The 19,763-nt window shown below is 45.2% G+C and overlaps 1 protein-coding gene and 1 pseudogene across 1 annotated transcript; both read left to right on the top strand.

Annotated features, from left to right (window-relative positions):
* Nucleotides 1-901: 901 nt before the first annotated feature.
* LOC137359414 (histone H2A-like) lies at nt 902-11,972 on the top strand (the record flags this gene model as incomplete). Its single annotated transcript, XM_068025396.1, has 3 exons — nt 902-1,261; nt 7,498-7,628; nt 11,801-11,972. Coding segments are annotated over 3 exons (663 nt in total), but the record flags the coding sequence as incomplete, so codon positions are not given.
* A 6,830-nt stretch (nt 11,973-18,802) lies between these two features.
* LOC137359431 (U2 spliceosomal RNA) lies at nt 18,803-18,937 on the top strand (annotated as a pseudogene).
* Nucleotides 18,938-19,763: the final 826 nt, after the last annotated feature.

The following is a 19,763-nucleotide window of genomic DNA, read 5'->3' as shown; positions in this document are numbered from 1 at the left end:
ACCTTTGACCACCAATCCATCAGGCAGTGGTCTGCACGGAATGTCCTCAAGGCCCTACGGGAAACGTAGATGGTGGATCCGGTCGGATGGTTCCCCGAGCAGACCGCCAAAATCATTTGGCAGAACGCCTCATCACCAGAACTTTCAAACAAGCACCAAGATGTAGCTTGGCTCGTGGTGAGAAGAGCCCTCCCCGTCAGATCCTTCCTGCACGCCTGAAGTCTCACCCCCTCCGCACAATGCCCTCGAGGTGGCTGTGGTGAGAAAGAGACGGTTGCCCACCTCCTTCTGGAATGTGTCTTTGCAAAGCAGGTGTGGAGAGAGATGCAGTGGTTTTTGTCGAGGTTCATCCCAAGCAGCTCTGCAACACAGGAATCTGTGCTCTATGGGCTGTTCCCAGGGACGCACACCGAGATAAACATCAACTACTGCTGGAGGACTATCAATTCGGTGAAAGACGCCCTTTGGTCTGCCCGAAACTTGCTGGTCTTCCAGCACAAAGTGTTGTCCATGACCGAATGTTGCAGACTGGCACATTCCATGGTCCAGGACTATGTGCTGAGGGACGCACTAAAGCTTGGGGCAGCCGCAGCAAAGGCTCAATGGGGAAAGACCACTGTGTAAGTTCCCCTCATCAAGCTGAATGGAGGGGCTGGATCCATGGAAAACCCCTCGAACTTTATCTGGAAAATATTTGTGTGCTATAAAATGTAAAAATGTATCTGGCATGACAAATGAAATGGTTGTGAGGCAACTCACTCCTTTATTGAAGGAAACTGACCTCCTTTGCACTGTTTGTATTTTTTGACTTGATGCTGTTTGAAACTGTTCGGTAATGTATTTTTTTTTTCCAGATTTTGATGAATAAAGTATATTTTGGAAATAAAAAAAAAGGTCTGGAAGAGGAAAGACCAGCGGGAAAGCTCGGGCCAAGGCCAAGTCTCGCTCCTCCCAGGCTGGAATGCAGTTCCCGGTGGGTCGTGTTCACAGGCTCCTGAGAAAGGGTAACTATGCTGAGCGTGTGGGTGCCGGAGCCCCGGTCTATCTGGCTGCTGTGCTCGAGTATCTGACCGCTGAAATCGGCGAGCTGGCTGGTAATGCGGCCCGGGACAACAAGAAGAGCCGCATCATCCCCAGACACCTGCAGCTGGCGGTCCGCAATGACGAGGAGCTCAACAAGCTTCTGGGAGGAGTGACCATCGCTCAGGGCGGGGTGCTGCCTAATATCCAGGCCGTGCTGCTGCCCAAGAAAACCAGCGCTCAGAGCTCCCAGAAAAAGTAAAGCGGCCAAAATGTCATCCAATAACCCAAAGGCTCTTTTCAGAGCCACCGACAGTCTCTGTGAAAGGGCTGGTTACTGTCAGGAGGGAGTCAGTGATGGAGTTATTGTAACAGTGGATTGACCTGTTTCACATCTGTCCAGGTGTGTTTTCCGTTCCCTCTCTGGATTGCGCTCTGTTTCTCTCCTCACACATCCCCCTGTACCCACCCACCCCCAGTTAAATGAAGAACTGAACTACAGGGTGTCCATCAACAATTTAATAAATGCTGCCACCTTCAATTTCATAAATTCGGAGACCCTCCTGGTGCATTAATGATAAGTGGTTTGGCGCTGATTAATTAATTTAATAATGACAGTATCTGGGTCAATTCTGGTCTGTTTTTCATTTAGACAGTTTGAATTCTGTTCTTTTTTTCCTCCGGTGATCTGAGCGCCGCTTCTCACTGAGAATCTGCTCATGGAACAGAGTGAGTGCAGAGTAAGAGAAGGAACTTGAAACAATCCCTATCGCTAGAAAAAATGTAGTTGGAAAACTAATGGGACTAAAGACTGACAGATCCCCTGGACCTGATGGCCTGCATCCTAGAGTTTAAAAGAAATGGCTACAGTGGATGCATTGGTTGTAATCTTAAATTCCCGAGATTCTGGAACTGTCCCAGTGGATATTAAAACCGCAAATGTGAAACCCCTATTCAAAAAGCAGGTAATGATAGGCCTGCTAGCCTAATGTCTGTCATTGGGAAAATGCTGAAATCCATGATTAAGTAAGTGGTAGCAGAACATTCAGAAAATTAATGTACAATCATGCAGAGTCAACATGGATTTATGAAAAAGAAATCATATTTGACAAAATTATTTTTGAGGATGTAACAAGCAGGGTATATGAAGGGGAACCAGTAGATGTAGTGATCTGCTCTGATGATGCTACCTTCCATGACAGCACTTCTGATATGTCTTCCTTTTTCCTCAACAGAGGATTCCCCCCACCGTGGTTGACAGGGCCCTCAACCGTGTCGGGCCCATTTCCCGCACCTCTATCCTCACCCCTTCCCCTTCCTCCCAGAACCGTGACAGGGTTCCCCTTGTCCTCACTTTCCACCCCATCAGCCTCCATATCCAAAGGATCATCCTCCGCCATTTCCGCCACCTCCAGCATGATGCCACGACCGAACGCATCTTCCCCTCCCTTCCCCTGTCAGCATTCTGAAGGGATCTTTCCCTCCGCCACACCCTGGTCCACTCCTCCATTACCCCCACCACCTCGTCCCCTTCCCATGGCACCTTCCTCTGCAATCGCAGGAGGTGTAATACCTGCCCATTTACCTCCTCTCTCCTCACTATCCCAGGCCCCAAACACTCCTTTCAGGTTAAGCAGCAACTTATTTGTACTTCTTTCAACGTAGTATACTGTATTTGCTGCTCACAATGTGGTCTCCTCTACATTGGGGAGACCAAACGCAGACTGGATGACCGCTTTGCGAAACACCTCCGCTCAGTCCGCAAGCAGGACCCTGAGCTTCCGGTCGCTTGCCATTTCAACACTCCCCCTTGCTCTCATGCTCACATCTCTATCATGGGCTTGCTGCAGTGTTCCGGTGAACATCAACGAAAGCTCGAGGAACAGCATCTCATTTACCAATTAGGCACACTACAGCCTGCCGGACTGAACATTGAGTTCAATAATTTCATTGCATGACAGCCCCCCATTTTACTTTCATTTTTAGTTATTTTTTCTTTTTACATTTTTTTGTATGTTTATTTTATTTCATCTTAGTCTGTTCAATTGGCTTACCCACTGTTTTTTTTTATGTCTGTACTTGCTGCTATTCAATTTTCAGTCCGTTAACACCCTATCTGTAATAATGCTTTGGCTTTCAACACATCATTAACATATTGTTTGCCTTTGCTCCATGACCTTCTGGTCAGTTATTCTCTGTGACCTTGTCCTATCTACACCTTCTCCTTTCTTATCTCTTGCCCCACCCCCGCTTTACTTGCTTAGAACCTTTGACATTTCTAATATTTGCCAGTTCCAAAGACGTGTCACTGACCCGAAACGTTAACTCTGCTTCTCTCTCCACAGATGCTGCCAGACCTGCTGAGTATTTCCAGCATTTCCTGTTTTTATATCAGTAGATGTTGTTTATTTGGAGTTTAAAAGGTGTTCGATAAAGTGCCATGTAAAAGACACAAGATAAGAGCTCATGGTGTTCAGGTGTAATATATTCGCATGGATAGAGGATTGGCTACCTAACAAGAAACAGGGAATTGGGTTCAATGGGTCATTTTTCAGTTTGGCAAACTAACTAATGGTGTGCCACAGGGATCGGTGTTGGGGTCTCAACCACTTACAATCTATAATTACTGGCTTAGATGAAGGGATCGAGTGTATTGTAACCAAATTTGCTGGTGATACAAATATAGGTGGGAAAGTTGTGAGGAGGCCACAATGAGTTTGCAAAGGGATAAAGGCAGGTTAAGTGTGTGGACAAAAATTTGGCAATGAAGTATAATGTGGGAAAATGTGAGGTTATCCACTTTGGTATGATGTGAAGAAAAGCAGAATATTATTTAAATAGAGAGAGACTGCAGAATGCTGTGGTACAGAGAATCAGGGGGTCCTTGTATATGAATCACAAAATGTTAGCATGAAAGTACAGCAAGTAATTAGGAAGGCAAATGGAATGTTGGCCTTTATTCCAAGGGGGATGGGGTAGAAATGTTCAAGTTGTTGGTTCGACCACACCTTGAGTGTTGCATGCAGTTTTGGTCTCCTTATTTATGGAGAGATATATTTGCATTGGAGGTCGTTCAGGCAAGAACCACTAGGTTGATTTCTGGGATGAAGGTGTTGTGTTATGTGGAAAGGTTGACCTGGTTGTGGTGCACTCATTGGAGTTTAGAAGAATGAGAGTCAATCTTATTGAAATACATAAGATTCTGAGGGGGCTTGACAGGGTATTTACTGAGATGATGTTTCCCCTCATGAGGGAATCAAGAACTCGGGGGAACAGTTTCAAAATAAGGGGTCTCATTTTCGATGTAGTTGAGGAGGAATATCTTCTCTCAAAGGGCTGCTATTCTTTGGAATTCTCTACCCAAGAGGATGGTGGAGACTGGTCATTGAATATATTTAAGGCTGAGTTAGACTGACTTTTGATCTACAAGGGAATGAAGGGTTATAGGGGCAGGCAGGATAGTGAAGTTGAGGCCATGATTAGATCTGCCATGATTTTATTGAATGGTGGAGCAGGCTCAATTGGTGGAATGGCCTAATCCTGCACCTAGTTATTATGTTCTTACATAATATTGCCAGGTGGAAATAAAATCCTGACTTATGCATACATCCCTGCTCCAGCAGGTATTCCCATTCATGGAGCAGTGCAGATGTTGGGTTGTTCCTGGATGTCACTAACTTGTTGTAAAACTACCAAAGAAAACCTGATCAGCAGAAGCTGAGTGCTGCAGTGGAATCAGACACTGACACTCTTTGTATTACTGATCATCCTTTGTGGTTGGTCATAATGATTATTAATTGAAATATTACATTCATGTTATGCCGAAAACCACACCTGTCAAAAACGAGACATATTAATTTTGTCGTATGAACTGTTATGGACTTCAAATACCTTGTTTAAAAAGACCACAACAATGGCTGAAAATATGGCTGCACATTTGCATTCTAAAAGACTAAACAAGACAGTGGGAGTGCTCCCTGATTCAATTAGCCAGATGGGGTTGTCAATGGAGATGATCAAGAGACATTGAATGTGTAAGATACTGCATTACGCTCCCCCCTCCCCACGCAACCCTCCCCCCACGCACCACCACACTCCACTCTCCCAGCAGACAATCAAACAATGCCGGAGAGGCAGAAGTTGTTTCCAATTCAGCCCAACTCAGTACTGCTGAAAGGTAGGTCCATTGATCTCAGTTCAAAATCACACACACTATCAGATTGAAAGGCACCGGATCAATCTCACAAAAGTGCAGCCTAAGCTACAAATTAAATATGAGGTAGAGCAGCTGATGGAAAGGTACAGAATGAATCCTAAGAATGTAGACCAGAGTGCAGACTGAGAGACAGATTACAATGTAGTACAAACATCTCATACAGTATCAAAAGGAAAGTTACAGTATTATGCCAATTAGTGCAGACTGCACTACACATTACATACCAATCCAATAATCTCTGTCAGAGCTGTAATGAAAGATAGAGTATCAATTCAATGATTCTAATTATACTGAGCACACCATTTGTGAGTTTGAAATATATGTCATCATTCACAAATGTTTTCAGAGTTACAGACTAAATACTCGTCCAAAACAAACAGAGATGAGGAGAAATTTCTTTACTCAGAGGGTTGTTAAACATTAGGAATTCTTTACCCCAGAGAACTGTGGAAGCTCAGTCATTGAGTATGTTTAAAGCAGAGATTGACAGATTTGTAAATACAAATGACATAAGGGGATATGAGGATAGTGTGGGAAAAAAGGCATTGAAGTGGATGATCAGTCCTGATCCTATTGAATGGCAGAGCATGCTGGGTGTCCTGCTCCTATGTTCCTAAAACTCTCATACCACAACTCAATAAAACACACAGTTAAAATGAGGCAAATTGTGATACATTATGGCGTTAAACAAATAGTTCTCAATACCATCCCTGAAATACATATTAAGTACCGGTACAGAGGAATCCTGCACCAGAGTCTCATAGATACAGAATGTACCACACTTGTAGACAATACCAGTAGCTGAGAGATACAAAACTAATTCCACTTTAACTGACTGTCCCAGAAACAGACACATAAAAAATGAATTGTAACACACATTAAGTACCAGAGACTGCCAAATGCAGAATGAGCTCTGGATGTGCACATGCAGACTGTACCAGAAATTGACTAATACTGAATGGGACCCACACTCATACGTTGTACCAGAGACTAACAGCTAAAGAATAAATCCAACATTCACTTCCAGTACCAGAAAATAATATATGCATAACAGATATCACTCACATACACTAGCAGAGACTGACAGACACATAGTGAGTCACAAAATCAATTAATTTCAGAGACCAGCAGATAGAGAATTAATCTCACTCTCACAGAAAGAACCAGAGACTGACAAATATACAATGAGACCCAAGCTCACATAAAGTGACAGACACTTAATTAAAACCACACACATACATAATACCTTAGACTGACACATAGAGAATGAATCAAACAATCACATTCTGACTGTAAGACTGGTGCATACAGAATGAATCTCACACTCAAATTTAGTTCCAGACACTGACAGATACAGAATAATATCCACATTCACCCACAGTAGCAGATAGATACAGAAGCTGCCACACATTCACATACAATACTCATGATTGACAGACAGAATGAATCACACAATCACATTTAGTTCCATAGACTGACACTCAAATAATCTCACACTCAGATACAGTACAACAGAGATAGATTTAGAATTAAATTTGCTGTCATATAATGTACCAGAAAGTGTGACAAGCTTAATCTCATACAGTACAAAAGATTGATGGAATTTGTTCCACACTCAATGTAATAAGTTTTAAGTAAGTGAAGTGGGGATGGCGGAGGGGTGGGGAGGGTAGGTGGAGGTGGGGAAGAGAACAAAAAGGAAGGTGTGTGTTCAGGCAGGAGACGGTTGCCCACCTCCTCCTGGAATGTGTCTTTGCAAAGCAGGTGTGGAAAGAGATGCAGTGGATTTTGTTGAGATTCATCCCAAGCAGCTCTGTAACACAAGAGTCTGTGCTCTACGGGCTGTTCCCAGAGACGCGCACCGAGATAAACATCAGCTGCTGCTGGAAGACTATCAATTTGGTAAAAGACGCCCTTTGGTCTGCACAAAACTTGCTGGTCTTCCAGCGCAAAGAGTTGTCCACCACCGAATGTTGCAGACTGGCACATTCCAAGGTCCAGGACTACGTGCTGAGGAACGCACTAAAGCTTGGGGCAGCCGCAGCAAAGACTCAATGGGGAAAGACCAATGTGTAAGGTCCCCCCACCAAGCTGAACGGAGGGGCTGGATCCATGGAAAACCCCTTGAACTGTATCCGGAAAATTTTTGTTTGCTATAAAATGTAAAATGAAATGGAAGGGTGGTGAGGCAATTCACTCCAGTATTGAAGGAAACTGATCTCCTTTGCATTGTTTGTATTTTTGTAATGTATTTTTTACAGATTTTTATGAATAAAATATATCTTGGAATTCAACAAAAAGTGTTAGGGCAGGAGAGATTAACTGACAAGCAGGTCATGCAGCAAAGACAAAGGGAGAGTGCTAATGGTGCAGTGAAGGGCAAAACATTAGTGTACAGACAGTGTTAATGACAGAATAATGAACAGCTCTCTCCAAAAGCACAAACTTGAAAAACCAAGATTCAGGCAGGAACATGGTAACAAAAAATTATCAATCAAAATAAAATAAAATAATAAAAAAGATCCAGCCATGCTCTGAAATTATTTTACTTAATGTTCAGTCCGGAAGGCTTTTGAGTGTCTAATCAGAAAATGAGGTTCTGTTCCTGGAGCTTGCTTCACTGGAACACTGCAGCAGACCGAGGACAGAAATGTGGGTATGAGAACAGTGTGGTGAAGTGAAGTGGCAAGCAACCTGAAGCTTGGGTTCATGCTTACAGATTGTCCAGAGATGTTCCGCAAAGCAGTCACCCAATCTGCGTTTGGTCTCCCCAATGTAGAGGTGCCGCATTGTGAGCAGCGAATACAGAAGACTAAATTGAAAGAAGTACAAGTAAATCGCTGCTTCACCTGGAAGGAGTGCTTGGGGCCTTGGATGGTGAGGAGAGAGGAGGTAAAAGGGCAGGATCTATGCCTCCTGCGATTATATGGGAAGAGGCCATGGGAAGGGGAATGCTGACAGGGCAGTGGAGGGGAAGATGTGTTTGATAATGGCATCATGCTGGAGGTGGCAGAAATAGTGGAGGATGATCCTTTGGATGTGCAGGCAGGTCGGGTGGAACTTGGTTGCAGTTCTGGGAGGGAGGGGAAGGGATGAGGGCAGAAGTGCAGGAAATGGGTCAGACACGGTTGAGGGCCCTGTCAACCACAGTGTGGGGGAATCCTCGGTTGAGGAAAAAGGAAGACATATCAGAACTGCTGTTGTCGAAGGTTGCATCATCAGAAATGATGTGTCAGAGATGGGGAAACTGGGAGAATGGAATGGAGTCCTTACAGGAAGCAGGGTGTGAGAAAGTGTAGTCAAGGTAACTGTGGGAGTCGGTGGGCTTAGAAAGAATATTAGCGGACAGCCTTAAATTCAGAGATGGAGACAGAGAAGTCACAAAGGGAAGGGAAGTGTCGGAGATAGATCATGTGAAGGTGAGGGAAGGGTGGAAATTGGAAACAAAGTTGATGAAGTTTTCCAGTTCCGGGCGGGAGCAGGAAATGACACTGACACAGTCATCATTCTACCGGAAAAAGAGCTGGGGGGTGGGGCCCTGAGTAGGACAGGAAAAAGGAATGTTTGACATACACCACAAAAAGACAGGCATAACTAGGACCCATGTGGGTAACCATGGCAACACCTTTTATGTTATTCTCTGAGTAACACAGCTCCTGATTCACCAAACCCTGTCCACCATCTACATGGCACAAGTGAGGTGTGTAATAGAATACTCTCCACTTGCCTAGCTGAGTTCAGCTCTAACTTCACTCTGGAAGCTCGACCCCATCCAGGACAAAGTAGCTCCCTTGATCAACACCCCGTCCACCACCTTAAATATTCACTCCTTCCACCACTGGTGCACAGTGGCAGCAGTGTTTACAATCCGAGACAGCACCTTCCAAACACGTGAACTCGACCACCATTTTTAAAAAATCATTCATGGGATGTGGGTGTTGCTGGCTAGGCCAGCATTTATTGCCCATCCCTAATTGCCCTGGAGAAGGTGGTGGTGAGTTGCCTTCTTGAACCGCTGCAGTCCATGTGAGGTAGGTACACACACAATGCCGTTAGGAAGGGAGTTCCAGGGCTTTGACCCAGTGACAGTGAAGGAACGACAATATAGTTCCACATCAGGATAGTGTGTGACTTGGAGGGGAACTTGCTGGTGGTGGTGTTCCCATGCATTTGCTGCCCTTGTACTTCTAATTGGTATCGGTTGTGGGTTTGGAAAGTGCTGTCTAAGGAGCCTCGGTGTGTTGCTGCAGTGCATCTTGTAGATGGTGCACACTGCTGCCACTGTGCGCGCTGGTGGAGGGTGTGAATGTTTGTGGATGGGGTGCCAATCAAGTGGGCTGATTTGTCCTGCATGGTATCAAGCTTCTTGCGTGTTCTTGGAGCTGCATCCATCCAGACAAGTGGAGAGTGTTTCATCACGTTCATGACTTGTGCATTGTAGATGGTGGACAGGCTTTGGGGAGTCAGGAGGAGACTTACTCATTGCAGGATTACTAGCCTGTGACCTGCTCTTGTAGCCACAGTATTTCGTGGCTACTCCAGTTCAATTTCTGGTCAATGGTAGCCCCTAGGATGTTGATAGTGGGGGATTCGGCAATGGTAATGCCATTGAATGTCAAGGGAGATGCTTAGATTCTCTCTTGTTGAAGGTGGTCATTGGATAAGTCCTGGATACTGTCGAGCACTTGTTGCATTTCTACACAGACTGCTTCAGTATCTGAGGAGTCACGAATGGTGCTGAACACTGTGCAATTATCAGCGAAAATCCCCACTTCTGACCTTATGATTGAAGAAGATTATTGATGAAGCAGCTGAAGATGGTTGGGCCTAGGACACTACCCTGAGGAACTCCTGCAGTGATCTCCTGGAGCTCAGATGATTGACCTCCAACAACCAGAACCATCTTCCTTTTTGCTAGGTATGACTCTAACCAGCGGAGAGATATCCCCCTGATTCCTTAGAAGGACAAGAGCAGCAGACACATGGGAACACTACAATCAGCAACCTCCCCTCCAATCCACATCCTGACTTGGAACTATTTTGCCGTCCCTTCCCTAGGGCATATCAAAATCCTGGAACTCCCTCCCTAATAGCACTGTGTGTGTACCTATAACATATGGACTGCAGTGGTTCAAGTAGGCAGCTCACCAAAACCAGGGCAATTAGGGATGGGCAATAAATGATGGTCTTGCCAGCGATGCTTACATCCCATGAAAAAAAATAACAAAAATAAAATGGAGTTAAAATCTCTATGAAAGAAATCTTTATAAAATTCTGCAATCAGTCCATGTGACCAGGAGATCCCCACCCCCTTCATTCCAGTTTTTACTTGCATTGATTCCACTTCATTGTCACACACGATTCTCTCATCCTCCTTTAAACCCTCTTCAATAAAACCACTCACTTTCCATCAACAATTTGCAAATGGATTCATTTATGATGCTGGAACATTCCTCACACAGAAATTATTCAACTCAGTAAAAACATTCTTACAGCTGATAACTTTGCTACCAATTGAAGGACTGTCTAATGTGGTTATCAAGTCAGAGTGAAAAGTTTATTAAACTTGGTTCCATTCAATCCAGCTGTCATAAACTTTGAACCTTTATTCATTTTATAAACAGTATTTGAAGGGTCTCAGTAACAATGTTCAGTGTTGATGAGAGTGGGGTCTGGGTGAGAAGCTGCTGAGTGTGACAGGGTCAGGACTGAATGCAGGAAGTTCTCTAACAGTCTCTCTCTTTCTCCCTCTCTATTGCTGAAGGGATTGAGTTGATTGACAACTGGCGGCTGCTGGTATTTGAATAAATGAAGTTCCTTCCAACCATTTTTTGATTGACAGCTACACAGAACTTTTTTGTCCCAGGCACAGTTGCGCAGTGGTTAGCACTGCAGCCTCACAGCTCCAGCGACCCGGGTTCGATTCTGGGTACTGCCTGTGCGGAGTTTGCAAGTTCTCCCTGTGTCTGCGTGGGTTTCCTCCGGGTGCTCCGGTTTCCTCCCACATGCCAAAGACTTGCAGGTTGATAGGTTAATTGGCCATCATAAATTGCCCCTAGTATAGGTAGGTGGTAGGGAAATATAAAGGGACCGGTGGGGATGTTATTGGAATGTGGGATTCGTGTAGGATTAGTATAAATGGTTGGTTGATGGTCGGCACAGACTCGGTGGGCCGAAGGGCCTGTTTCAGTGCTGTATCTCTAAACTAAAACTAGACACAAAAATGAACAGAAGTGGATCAGTGTAGGATGATTCTCGGTCTGTATAAAAGGGGTGTGATTTCAGCTGCCATGGTCCAGTGGTTAAAGATTTCAACATTGAAATCCACTGGACTTATCCCAGTTTGGTTTGAGTCCTGCTCACAGAGGATCTATTCAGTGATTTTAATTATTTTAAATCTTTAATCCTCTATTTCCACAAAACGCAGGCACTGAAATAACTCATACTCCTCACCATTGCTATCCATTATACAGGTAGTGGCTGCATGGTCTAATGGAGACACACTAGGAGGGCTCTGGGAGAGGTTTCTTCTCGGGTTTTAGGACTCTTTTGGTCTACCAACAGCAACCGGATGTCTGCAGAGGAACTCGGAGTGCCAGGCCGCTCAGAGGACAGACTTCCCAGGATCAATTTTAATCAGGGCACAAAATATCAGTGGAACAGGACATCAAAGGTCCGAGGATTGAGGCTGAAATTCCCGATGTTTTGGAAGAAACCTGCAGATGTGGGACGTTAATATTTGCTCGGTGCAGATTCACTTTAGTCCGTTATTGTGTCCTGCGACAAACAAATGGCTGGCAGCTGTCAATCCAAAAAATAAAAATCAGAAGATTCTGGCAATTTCCACCCTTACAGCTCTCAGCAGTCTTGGTTCCATCTCATCCAGTCCTCATGACTTATCAACATGAAGTACAGCCAGCCGTTCCAGTATCTCCTATTTATTAGAACGTGCTGACTGAGCTGTGTTTTCACCACTTCTGGGCAATCAGACAGTTCACCCTTCATTCTGCTCTGATTCACTTTCCCAAAGCAGATCTACAGATTCTCAAATCTGGGGACAAGGATTTCTTATTTGCTTCCTTTCAGTTTTTATCATTCTCAACTGACAATATAATCCAAAACTCGGACAAATCCTCCACCTTGCATCGTGTCCCAGACTCAGTAGAAAGCAGCACATAGTGACATGAACACACTGACAGATGCAATCCGTCACACTCTGATTCAGTGAGATTAATGTCAAGAGTGGTTTCCAGATCAAATGCAATGATGAACAAATTTCTCTCAAAGGAGGTGTGGTTGACTGAGGTACCTTTATAGTATTTGCAGTGAATTTCTGTGCAAGAAGGGACAATCGTCAAACATCCATTCCGAAATCCTTCGCTCAGCAAAGACAGATAGAGTCCTGTTTTAAATAAAAACAGAAAGTGCTGGAAATACTCAGCGGGTCTGGTGGCATCTGTGGACAGAGAAGCAGCGTTAACCTTTCAGGACTGTGACATTTTATCAGAACTGCTGAAATGTTAACTCTGCTCCTCTCTGCACAGATGCTACCAGACCTGCTGAATATTTCCAGCACTTTCTGTTTTTATTCTGGAAATATTCAGCAGGTCTGGTAGCATCTGTGCAGAGAGGAGCAGAGTTAACATTTCAGCAGTTCTGATAAAATGTCACAGTCCTGAAAGGTTAACTCTGCTTCTCTGTCCACAGATGCCACCAGACCCGCTGAGTATTTCCAGCACTTTCTGTTTTCATTTCAGATTTCCAGCATCTGCAGTATTTTGCTTTTGTTACTGTCCTGTCTTATTGTGCTGCTCAATAAAGTAGTTGGAAAACCAAGTTACAGTCAGGCTTAAAGGGGATTTGAATCCAGGATTGATCTGTTCATTAAAGAGGTGCTTCGACCAACTAAATCAAAGGGTCAAAATAAAGTGTTTGAGTTTTTTGAGCTATAGATTAGTGCAGATCTTTCTAGCTGTGCTGAACATTGATTTCCATCTCCGGGTTCTTTCTGAGTCTGTGAGTTTGCAGTTCTTTGCGAGTGAGTGCCAGACATGAAGATATGTTTAGACGATTTCTCGTAAGTTATTTGCATCTCCATATTTTTCTGAAATTTGTACAAACACATTAAATGAGGGAATCACATAAGTCACGCCGTGAAATTTCTCCACAAAACACTGAAAGGTGACAGTGTTGATTGTGAGGGGTTTCCACTTATTCAGACACATATCTAGTAAAAGTGATCAGGACGTGATTCACATATGTAGTGTATTTGTATATTATGCTAATAATGTAATGACGTGATGATGTAATGGCGTGAATAAACACTTATTTGAACTGGCCATATTTGGTGTCCATTTCCTCTGCTGGACCCACCTGAAAATATTAGAGAAAATGGCAACTAGGGGAAGATGAAGTCTGTAAATATAGGCAGAAAACAGCAGCAGGGACTGCAGTAAACAAGATCAGCCTGGTGACTTAGTTGCTCGGATAGTGGAGAATTTAGCTGGGTTGTGGGCAGCCTGAGCCTCAGACTGTCTCCTGAGTTGAATAGGATATCGCAGGGTCTTAGTGCTCATTGAGGAAATTTGGCTGTACCCATGTGATACAGCTGAAAGCTGGCAACTAATGAGAGGCTTTGAGCAACATTCCGTTCCTGTATTGAAAGAATGGGCATGTTCTTAGAGTTAAGAATATTTTGGGACTGGTAGGTGAGGCGGTCAAGACTCAGAATAAGGCAATTCCTGAGCAAAGGAAAACAATTTTGCTTGTGGAAATTGGCCTGGAAGTGTCTGGCATGCTGACAAAGCTTCCTGCTCTGAACAAAGCAAAATATGTGCCAGTCAAAACAAAATCACCAACGTGGAGGAACATTTCAATCCTAAGCCACTAGAGATAGCAGAATGCTATAAATTTGGAACCAGAAATCAGAAAAGTAGTGAAGCAATTGGTGAGTATATTGTGGCACTGAAGAATTTTTATTCCGTTGCAACTTTGGCACATTCTTAGACCATGCATTTTGAGACATATTTGTGTGTGGATTTGTGAACAAAAGAATCCAATCAAAGTTACTAAACACACAAAATCTTACATTTGAGATCGTGTGTAAGATTGCTGTTTCCATGGAGATGGCATCAAAGAATGTTAGGGAATTTTATCCCATGCTGGTAACTAGTACAGGCTTCTGTCCACTGTTAAAGTGCTTCAGCCAAGTCTAAAGTGGACAGACATAGCCAGAAGAGTGCCAATGATAGCAGTTTAGTGTTGTTATCACCATAAGGGCAACCACACAGCACAATCATGTCAGTACAGAAACGCAAAATGTTTTAATTGTCAAGCAGAGGCCAAAGAAGGAAAGGGAACTAATTCCAGTCGTAATGGAAAACAGTGATGTTATAAGGGTGGAGTTCACAATCTTGAAGTGAATCCAGAGTGCCTAACCAAAGAGGAGCAAGGGCTTTACAGCATTTATGCCACTAGCAATCACTCAAATGACGCAGACTTTTGTACAATGTTGTTGGTAAATAAACAGCAAATTGCTACGACCATGGATTGCTCCATCATGAATAGAGAAATGTATGGGAGCAAAGTCAGTGATGTACCTCTAACTGAGAGCACAGCTCAATTGAAAACCTACTCTGGTGAGGTGTTAGCAATGTGTTGGCAAATGGAGTGTAATGTGCAACATAAGGGCAGGCCCCTCAAGATACCTGTTTTTTATTCATTATTTCATGGGAGGCGGGCATCACTGGCAAGGCCAGCATTTATTGCCCATTCCTAATTGCCCTTGACAACTGAATTGCTTGCTCGGTCATTTCAGAGGACAGGTGAGAGTAAACCACATTGTTGTGGGCCAGCATCACATACAGGCCAGACCAGGTAAGCACAGCAGATTGCCTTCTGTAAAGGGTATGAGTGAACCAGATGGGTTTTAATGAAAATCAATTATAGTTGCATGGCACCACTACTCAGATTTTATATTATTCATTAATGAATTGAATCTGAATTCCACCAGCTGCCATGGTGGGATTTAAACCCATATCCCCAGGGCATTAGTCTGAGTCGTGAGATTATCAGTTCAGTGACATTACTGCTATGCCAGCCTTTCCCCTACAAGGTAGTGAGATATGTCAACAAACCAATAATAATGGGGAAAGACTGGCTTTGAAAGCTGAAGTTAGACTGGAAGCATGTTTTTTCATGTGGTGTACCTTGGCCTGAAAATCAATGAAAAGAACTCCAGCCAGTGAAAGAGAAGATAGAGGCAATGGTCAAAGCCCCAAAGACAAAAAGATGTGTCTGAGCTTAGATCTTTTCTCGGCATGGTCCAATACTACTCACAATTTCTGCCTGAGCATGCAATGGTGTTAGCTCCACTACATAAGTTGTTGAAGAAAGATGTGAAATGGAAATGGTCTGAAACACAAGATGCTAATGATGCATGTAAGAGAAGCTCGATCAGTGACACACTACACATTCATTACCACACAAATGGTGAACTGAAGCTAGCTTCAAAATATGGAGTTGCAGCAGTAATCAGTCATGTTGTGGATCATGGCCGCTGCAAAGGCTCAATGGGGAAAGAACACTGTGTAAGGTCTTCCCACCAGAGTGAACTAAAGGGCTGGACCCATGGGAAACCCCTCTGGCTGTCGACACCAACATGGGTCTGCTGTAAAATGTACATGGCATGTAAAATGGAATGGAAGGGTTGTGAGGCAACTCACTCCTGTATCGAAGAAAACTGATTTCCTTTGCGCTTTTGGAATGTCAACTTGGTGCTGTTTTGGACTGTTTTGTAAAGCTTTTTTTAAACAGATTTTTATGAATGGAGTATACTTTTGGGAAAAAGTGTCTGGCAGAGGTGAAGGATGCAAGGGACCTGGCAAAGGCAGAGCAAAGCGGCACCGCACAGTGCTTCGTGATAATATCCAGGGCATCACCAAACCAGCAATCCTCCGCCTGGCTCGCCGTGGCAGGGTCAAGCGGATCTCGGGTTTGATCTATGAGGAGACTCGCGGGGTGTTGAAAGGTTTCCTGGAGAATGTGATCAGGGATGCGGTCACCTACACTGAGCACGCCAAGCGCAAGACGGTCACTGCCATGGATGTGGTGTACGCTCTGAAACGGCAGGGCCGCACTCTCTGCGGATTCGGCGGCTGAGAAACCAGCCCCTTTCCCACAAACACACAACAAAGGCTCTTCGAAGAGCCACCCACCGCCTCACAGAGACAGCAGTGACCTGGAAACGGGAGATGGGATAGGCTGTTCAGAACTGACTGGAATAAATCTGTGCTGTGTTCGGGTATAAAACTGGAATCCCCGAGTTTGACATTTCATTTGCAGCAAGGATGTGCAGTGGATTTGATTTTCTAAACGGGCTGTGTAAACAGTGCCCGAGGCTCCACACTTAGTTATTTCCCCAGTCGACACATGCCCTCAGTGAAAAGCCACATCACTCCTCCAGAATCACTCATTGTTTTCAAAGAATTTCAAAATGATTTCGCTGCAATGAGGGAATCCGGGAGTTTTGCAGCAGCCGTTAAATCGGTCACTGGAACCAGACCCACTTGTGATGTTATTTCCCCCGAGACGGTGTTTCCTGCACTGAAACTGACAGGGTTTGTGAAACTGACCAATTTCCAAAATATACTTTATTCATAAAAATCTGTAAAAATTACATTGCCAAACAGTTTCAAACAGCACCAAAAAATACAAACATTGCAAGGGAGATCAGTTTCCTTCAACACAATCATGAGTTGCTTCACAACCCTTCCATTTCACATTTGTCATGCCAATTACAGTTTTACATTTACAGCAAATGAACATTTTCCCGATACAGTTCGAGGGGTTTCCCATGGATCCAGCCCCTCAGTTCAGCCTGGTGGGGGGACCTTACACAGTGGTCTTTCCTCATTGAGCCTTTGCTGCGGCTACCCCAAGCTTTAGTGCATCCCTCAGCACGTAGTCCTGGTCCTTGGAATGTGCCAGTCTGCAACATTCGGTGGTGGACAACTCCTTGCGCTGGAAGACAGCAAGTTTCGGGCAGACCAAAGGGCGTCTTTCACCGAATTGATAGTCCTCCAACAGCAGTTGATGTCTGTCTCGGTGTGTGTCCCTGGGAACAGCCCGCAGAGCTGCTTGGGATAAACCTCGACATAAACCAATGCATCTCTTTCCACACCTGCTTTGCAAAGACATATTCCAGGAGGAGGTGTGCAACCGTCTCTTCCCCACCACAGCCACCGTGGGGGCATTGCGCGGAGGGGGCGAGTCTTCGGGCGTGCAGGAAGGATCTGACGGGGAAGGCTCTTCTCACCACCAGCCAAACTACATCTTGGTGCTTGTTTGAAAGTTCTGGTGATGAGGCATTCTGCCAAATGACTTTGGTGGTCTGCTCGGGGAACCATCCGACAGGATACCCCATCTCCTTTTCCCGTAGGGCCTTGAGAACATTCCGTGCAGACCACTGCCTGATGGATCAGTGGTCAAAGGTGTTTTCCCGCAGAAACTGCTCCACGAAGGATAGGTGGTACAGCACGGTCCAACTACATGGAGCGTTCCGCGGCAATGTGACCAGGCCCATCCTTCGCAACACTGGGAACATATAGAACCTCAGCACGGAGTGACACTTGCAGTTTGCATACTGGAGGTCTACACACTGCTTGATGCAGCCGCACACGAAGGTGGTCATCAGGATGAGGGCAACGTTGGGTACATTTTTCCCGCCCTTGACCAGAGATTTGAACATCGTGTCCCTCCGGACCCAGTCCATTGTTGATCCCCAGATGAAGCGGAAAATGGCTCGGGTGACCACCACACTTGAGTGCCTCTGCTGCCTGGGATTGTCACCCCCTCTCATGCTCGCATCCTTCCTAATAGACTCAGCAAAGGGTTCAACACAGCAAACAAACAAGACAGGGGAGAGAGGACAGCCCTGTCTGACTCCAGATTGGATCAGGAAACTTTCCGATTCCCACCCATTGATTGAGACTGCGCTACTGATGTTCGTGTAGAGCAGTTTGATCCAATTGCAGATTCCCTTCCCTAAACCCCATTTTGGAAAGAACGTCCATCATGTAGGTGTGCGATTTCCTGTCAAAAGCCTTCTCCTGGTCCAGGCTGATGAGGCAGGTGTCCACCCTCCTGTCCCGTACATAGGCGATCGTATCCCTGAGTAGCACGAGACTATCAGAGATCTTCCTGCCGGGTACAGTACAGGTCTGGTCAGGGTGAATCACCAACTCCAGAGCAGACTTTACTCGACTGGCTATGACTTTGGACAGAGTTTCAGCTCAGTCATTCAGGGACCTGGAATTCACACAGTTTGAGCCCATGCTTACCCGAACCCACTTCTGATTGGTCACCCTCTTCTTATTCACATGTCTTAACCAATCGCAGAGCCTTGAATTAGAAAATGCAGCCAAGCATTGGCTTAAATTGTCGACCTGACAGAATATTTTAAATCGAAAAAGCCTCCAATTTCAGTGCAGTAAAGAAGCGAATTCCTGGAAAATCTATGTCCAGTAGCTTGGGGTCCAGGCAACTGAAGGCAGGACCGCCAGTGGTGGAGCTTCTCAGCCTTTTGGCTAAGATCAAGTGTAGTATCTGTTCTTATCAGTACTTACTTGGCAGAGGAGAAACCATGATCAGTGGCTTTTGATCCTGGGTAGGCTTTGAGTAAAATGGCTATAACCAATCTTTGAGCTTCAGGCCAGGGAGTGCGGAACACCATTCGGGTGGTGGTGAAGGACAAGGAAGGAGATGCACTGGTCGATCGCACCTTCTTCATCAAGAAAATCCTCATCGATTGCTGTGGATTTCAAGCTAGGCACATCTTCTGCCTGCAGGATTTCCCCAGCAGTGGGTATATCGACATGACATTCAAGAATGTGGCGGGGTGCATCAAGTTCCTGAAGGCGTTCAAGGAGAAAGGGGACCGGGCGCCGCTGTCGATCCTCCCAGTGGAGTCGCTATTCACGCTTCCGTCACAACATGACCGGGTGGTGACAATTCACCTCTCCAACCCCCATGTTCCTGTGGTGGATGTACTCACCTTTCTCGCCAGGTACATCGAGGTGGCCAGCACTGATGTCAAAGACCCCTTTGGGATTTGGCCCAATAAGCGGCAAGTCAAGGTGACCTTGACGGTCGATGCCAATGGAGCCATCATCCACCCTCCCTCCAGCTTCGCTATCAGGGGAAGTCGAGGCTTCTTGGTATACGCTGGGCAGCCCAAAGTTTGTAGCACCTGTGGCAAATCTGGTCACGTGGCAGCTAACTGCAGCACGGTTGTCTGCAAGAACTGCAAGAAGGAAGGCCATCAGACCAAGGACTGTAAGCAGAGTAAGTGTTGCAACCTGTGCGGTGCGGCAGGCCATCTCTACAAAACCTGCCCCAAACGCTGCCTCAGTTATGCTCAGGCGGCAAGGTCCAAGGAAAGGCCGGGAGAAGGTTCGACGAAGGCGTCCGGTGTTGGAAAGGAGACAAGCAACCTTCTCTGCAGTGAGGAACTTCTACCTGAGAAGGA

This window comes from Heterodontus francisci, unplaced genomic scaffold (assembly GCF_036365525.1).
Source record: "Heterodontus francisci isolate sHetFra1 unplaced genomic scaffold, sHetFra1.hap1 HAP1_SCAFFOLD_102, whole genome shotgun sequence".
Taxonomy (NCBI): Eukaryota; Metazoa; Chordata; class Chondrichthyes; order Heterodontiformes; family Heterodontidae; genus Heterodontus; species Heterodontus francisci.
Note: the sequence above shows the minus strand (reverse complement) of the source record. Positions and strands in the feature narration are given on the sequence as shown.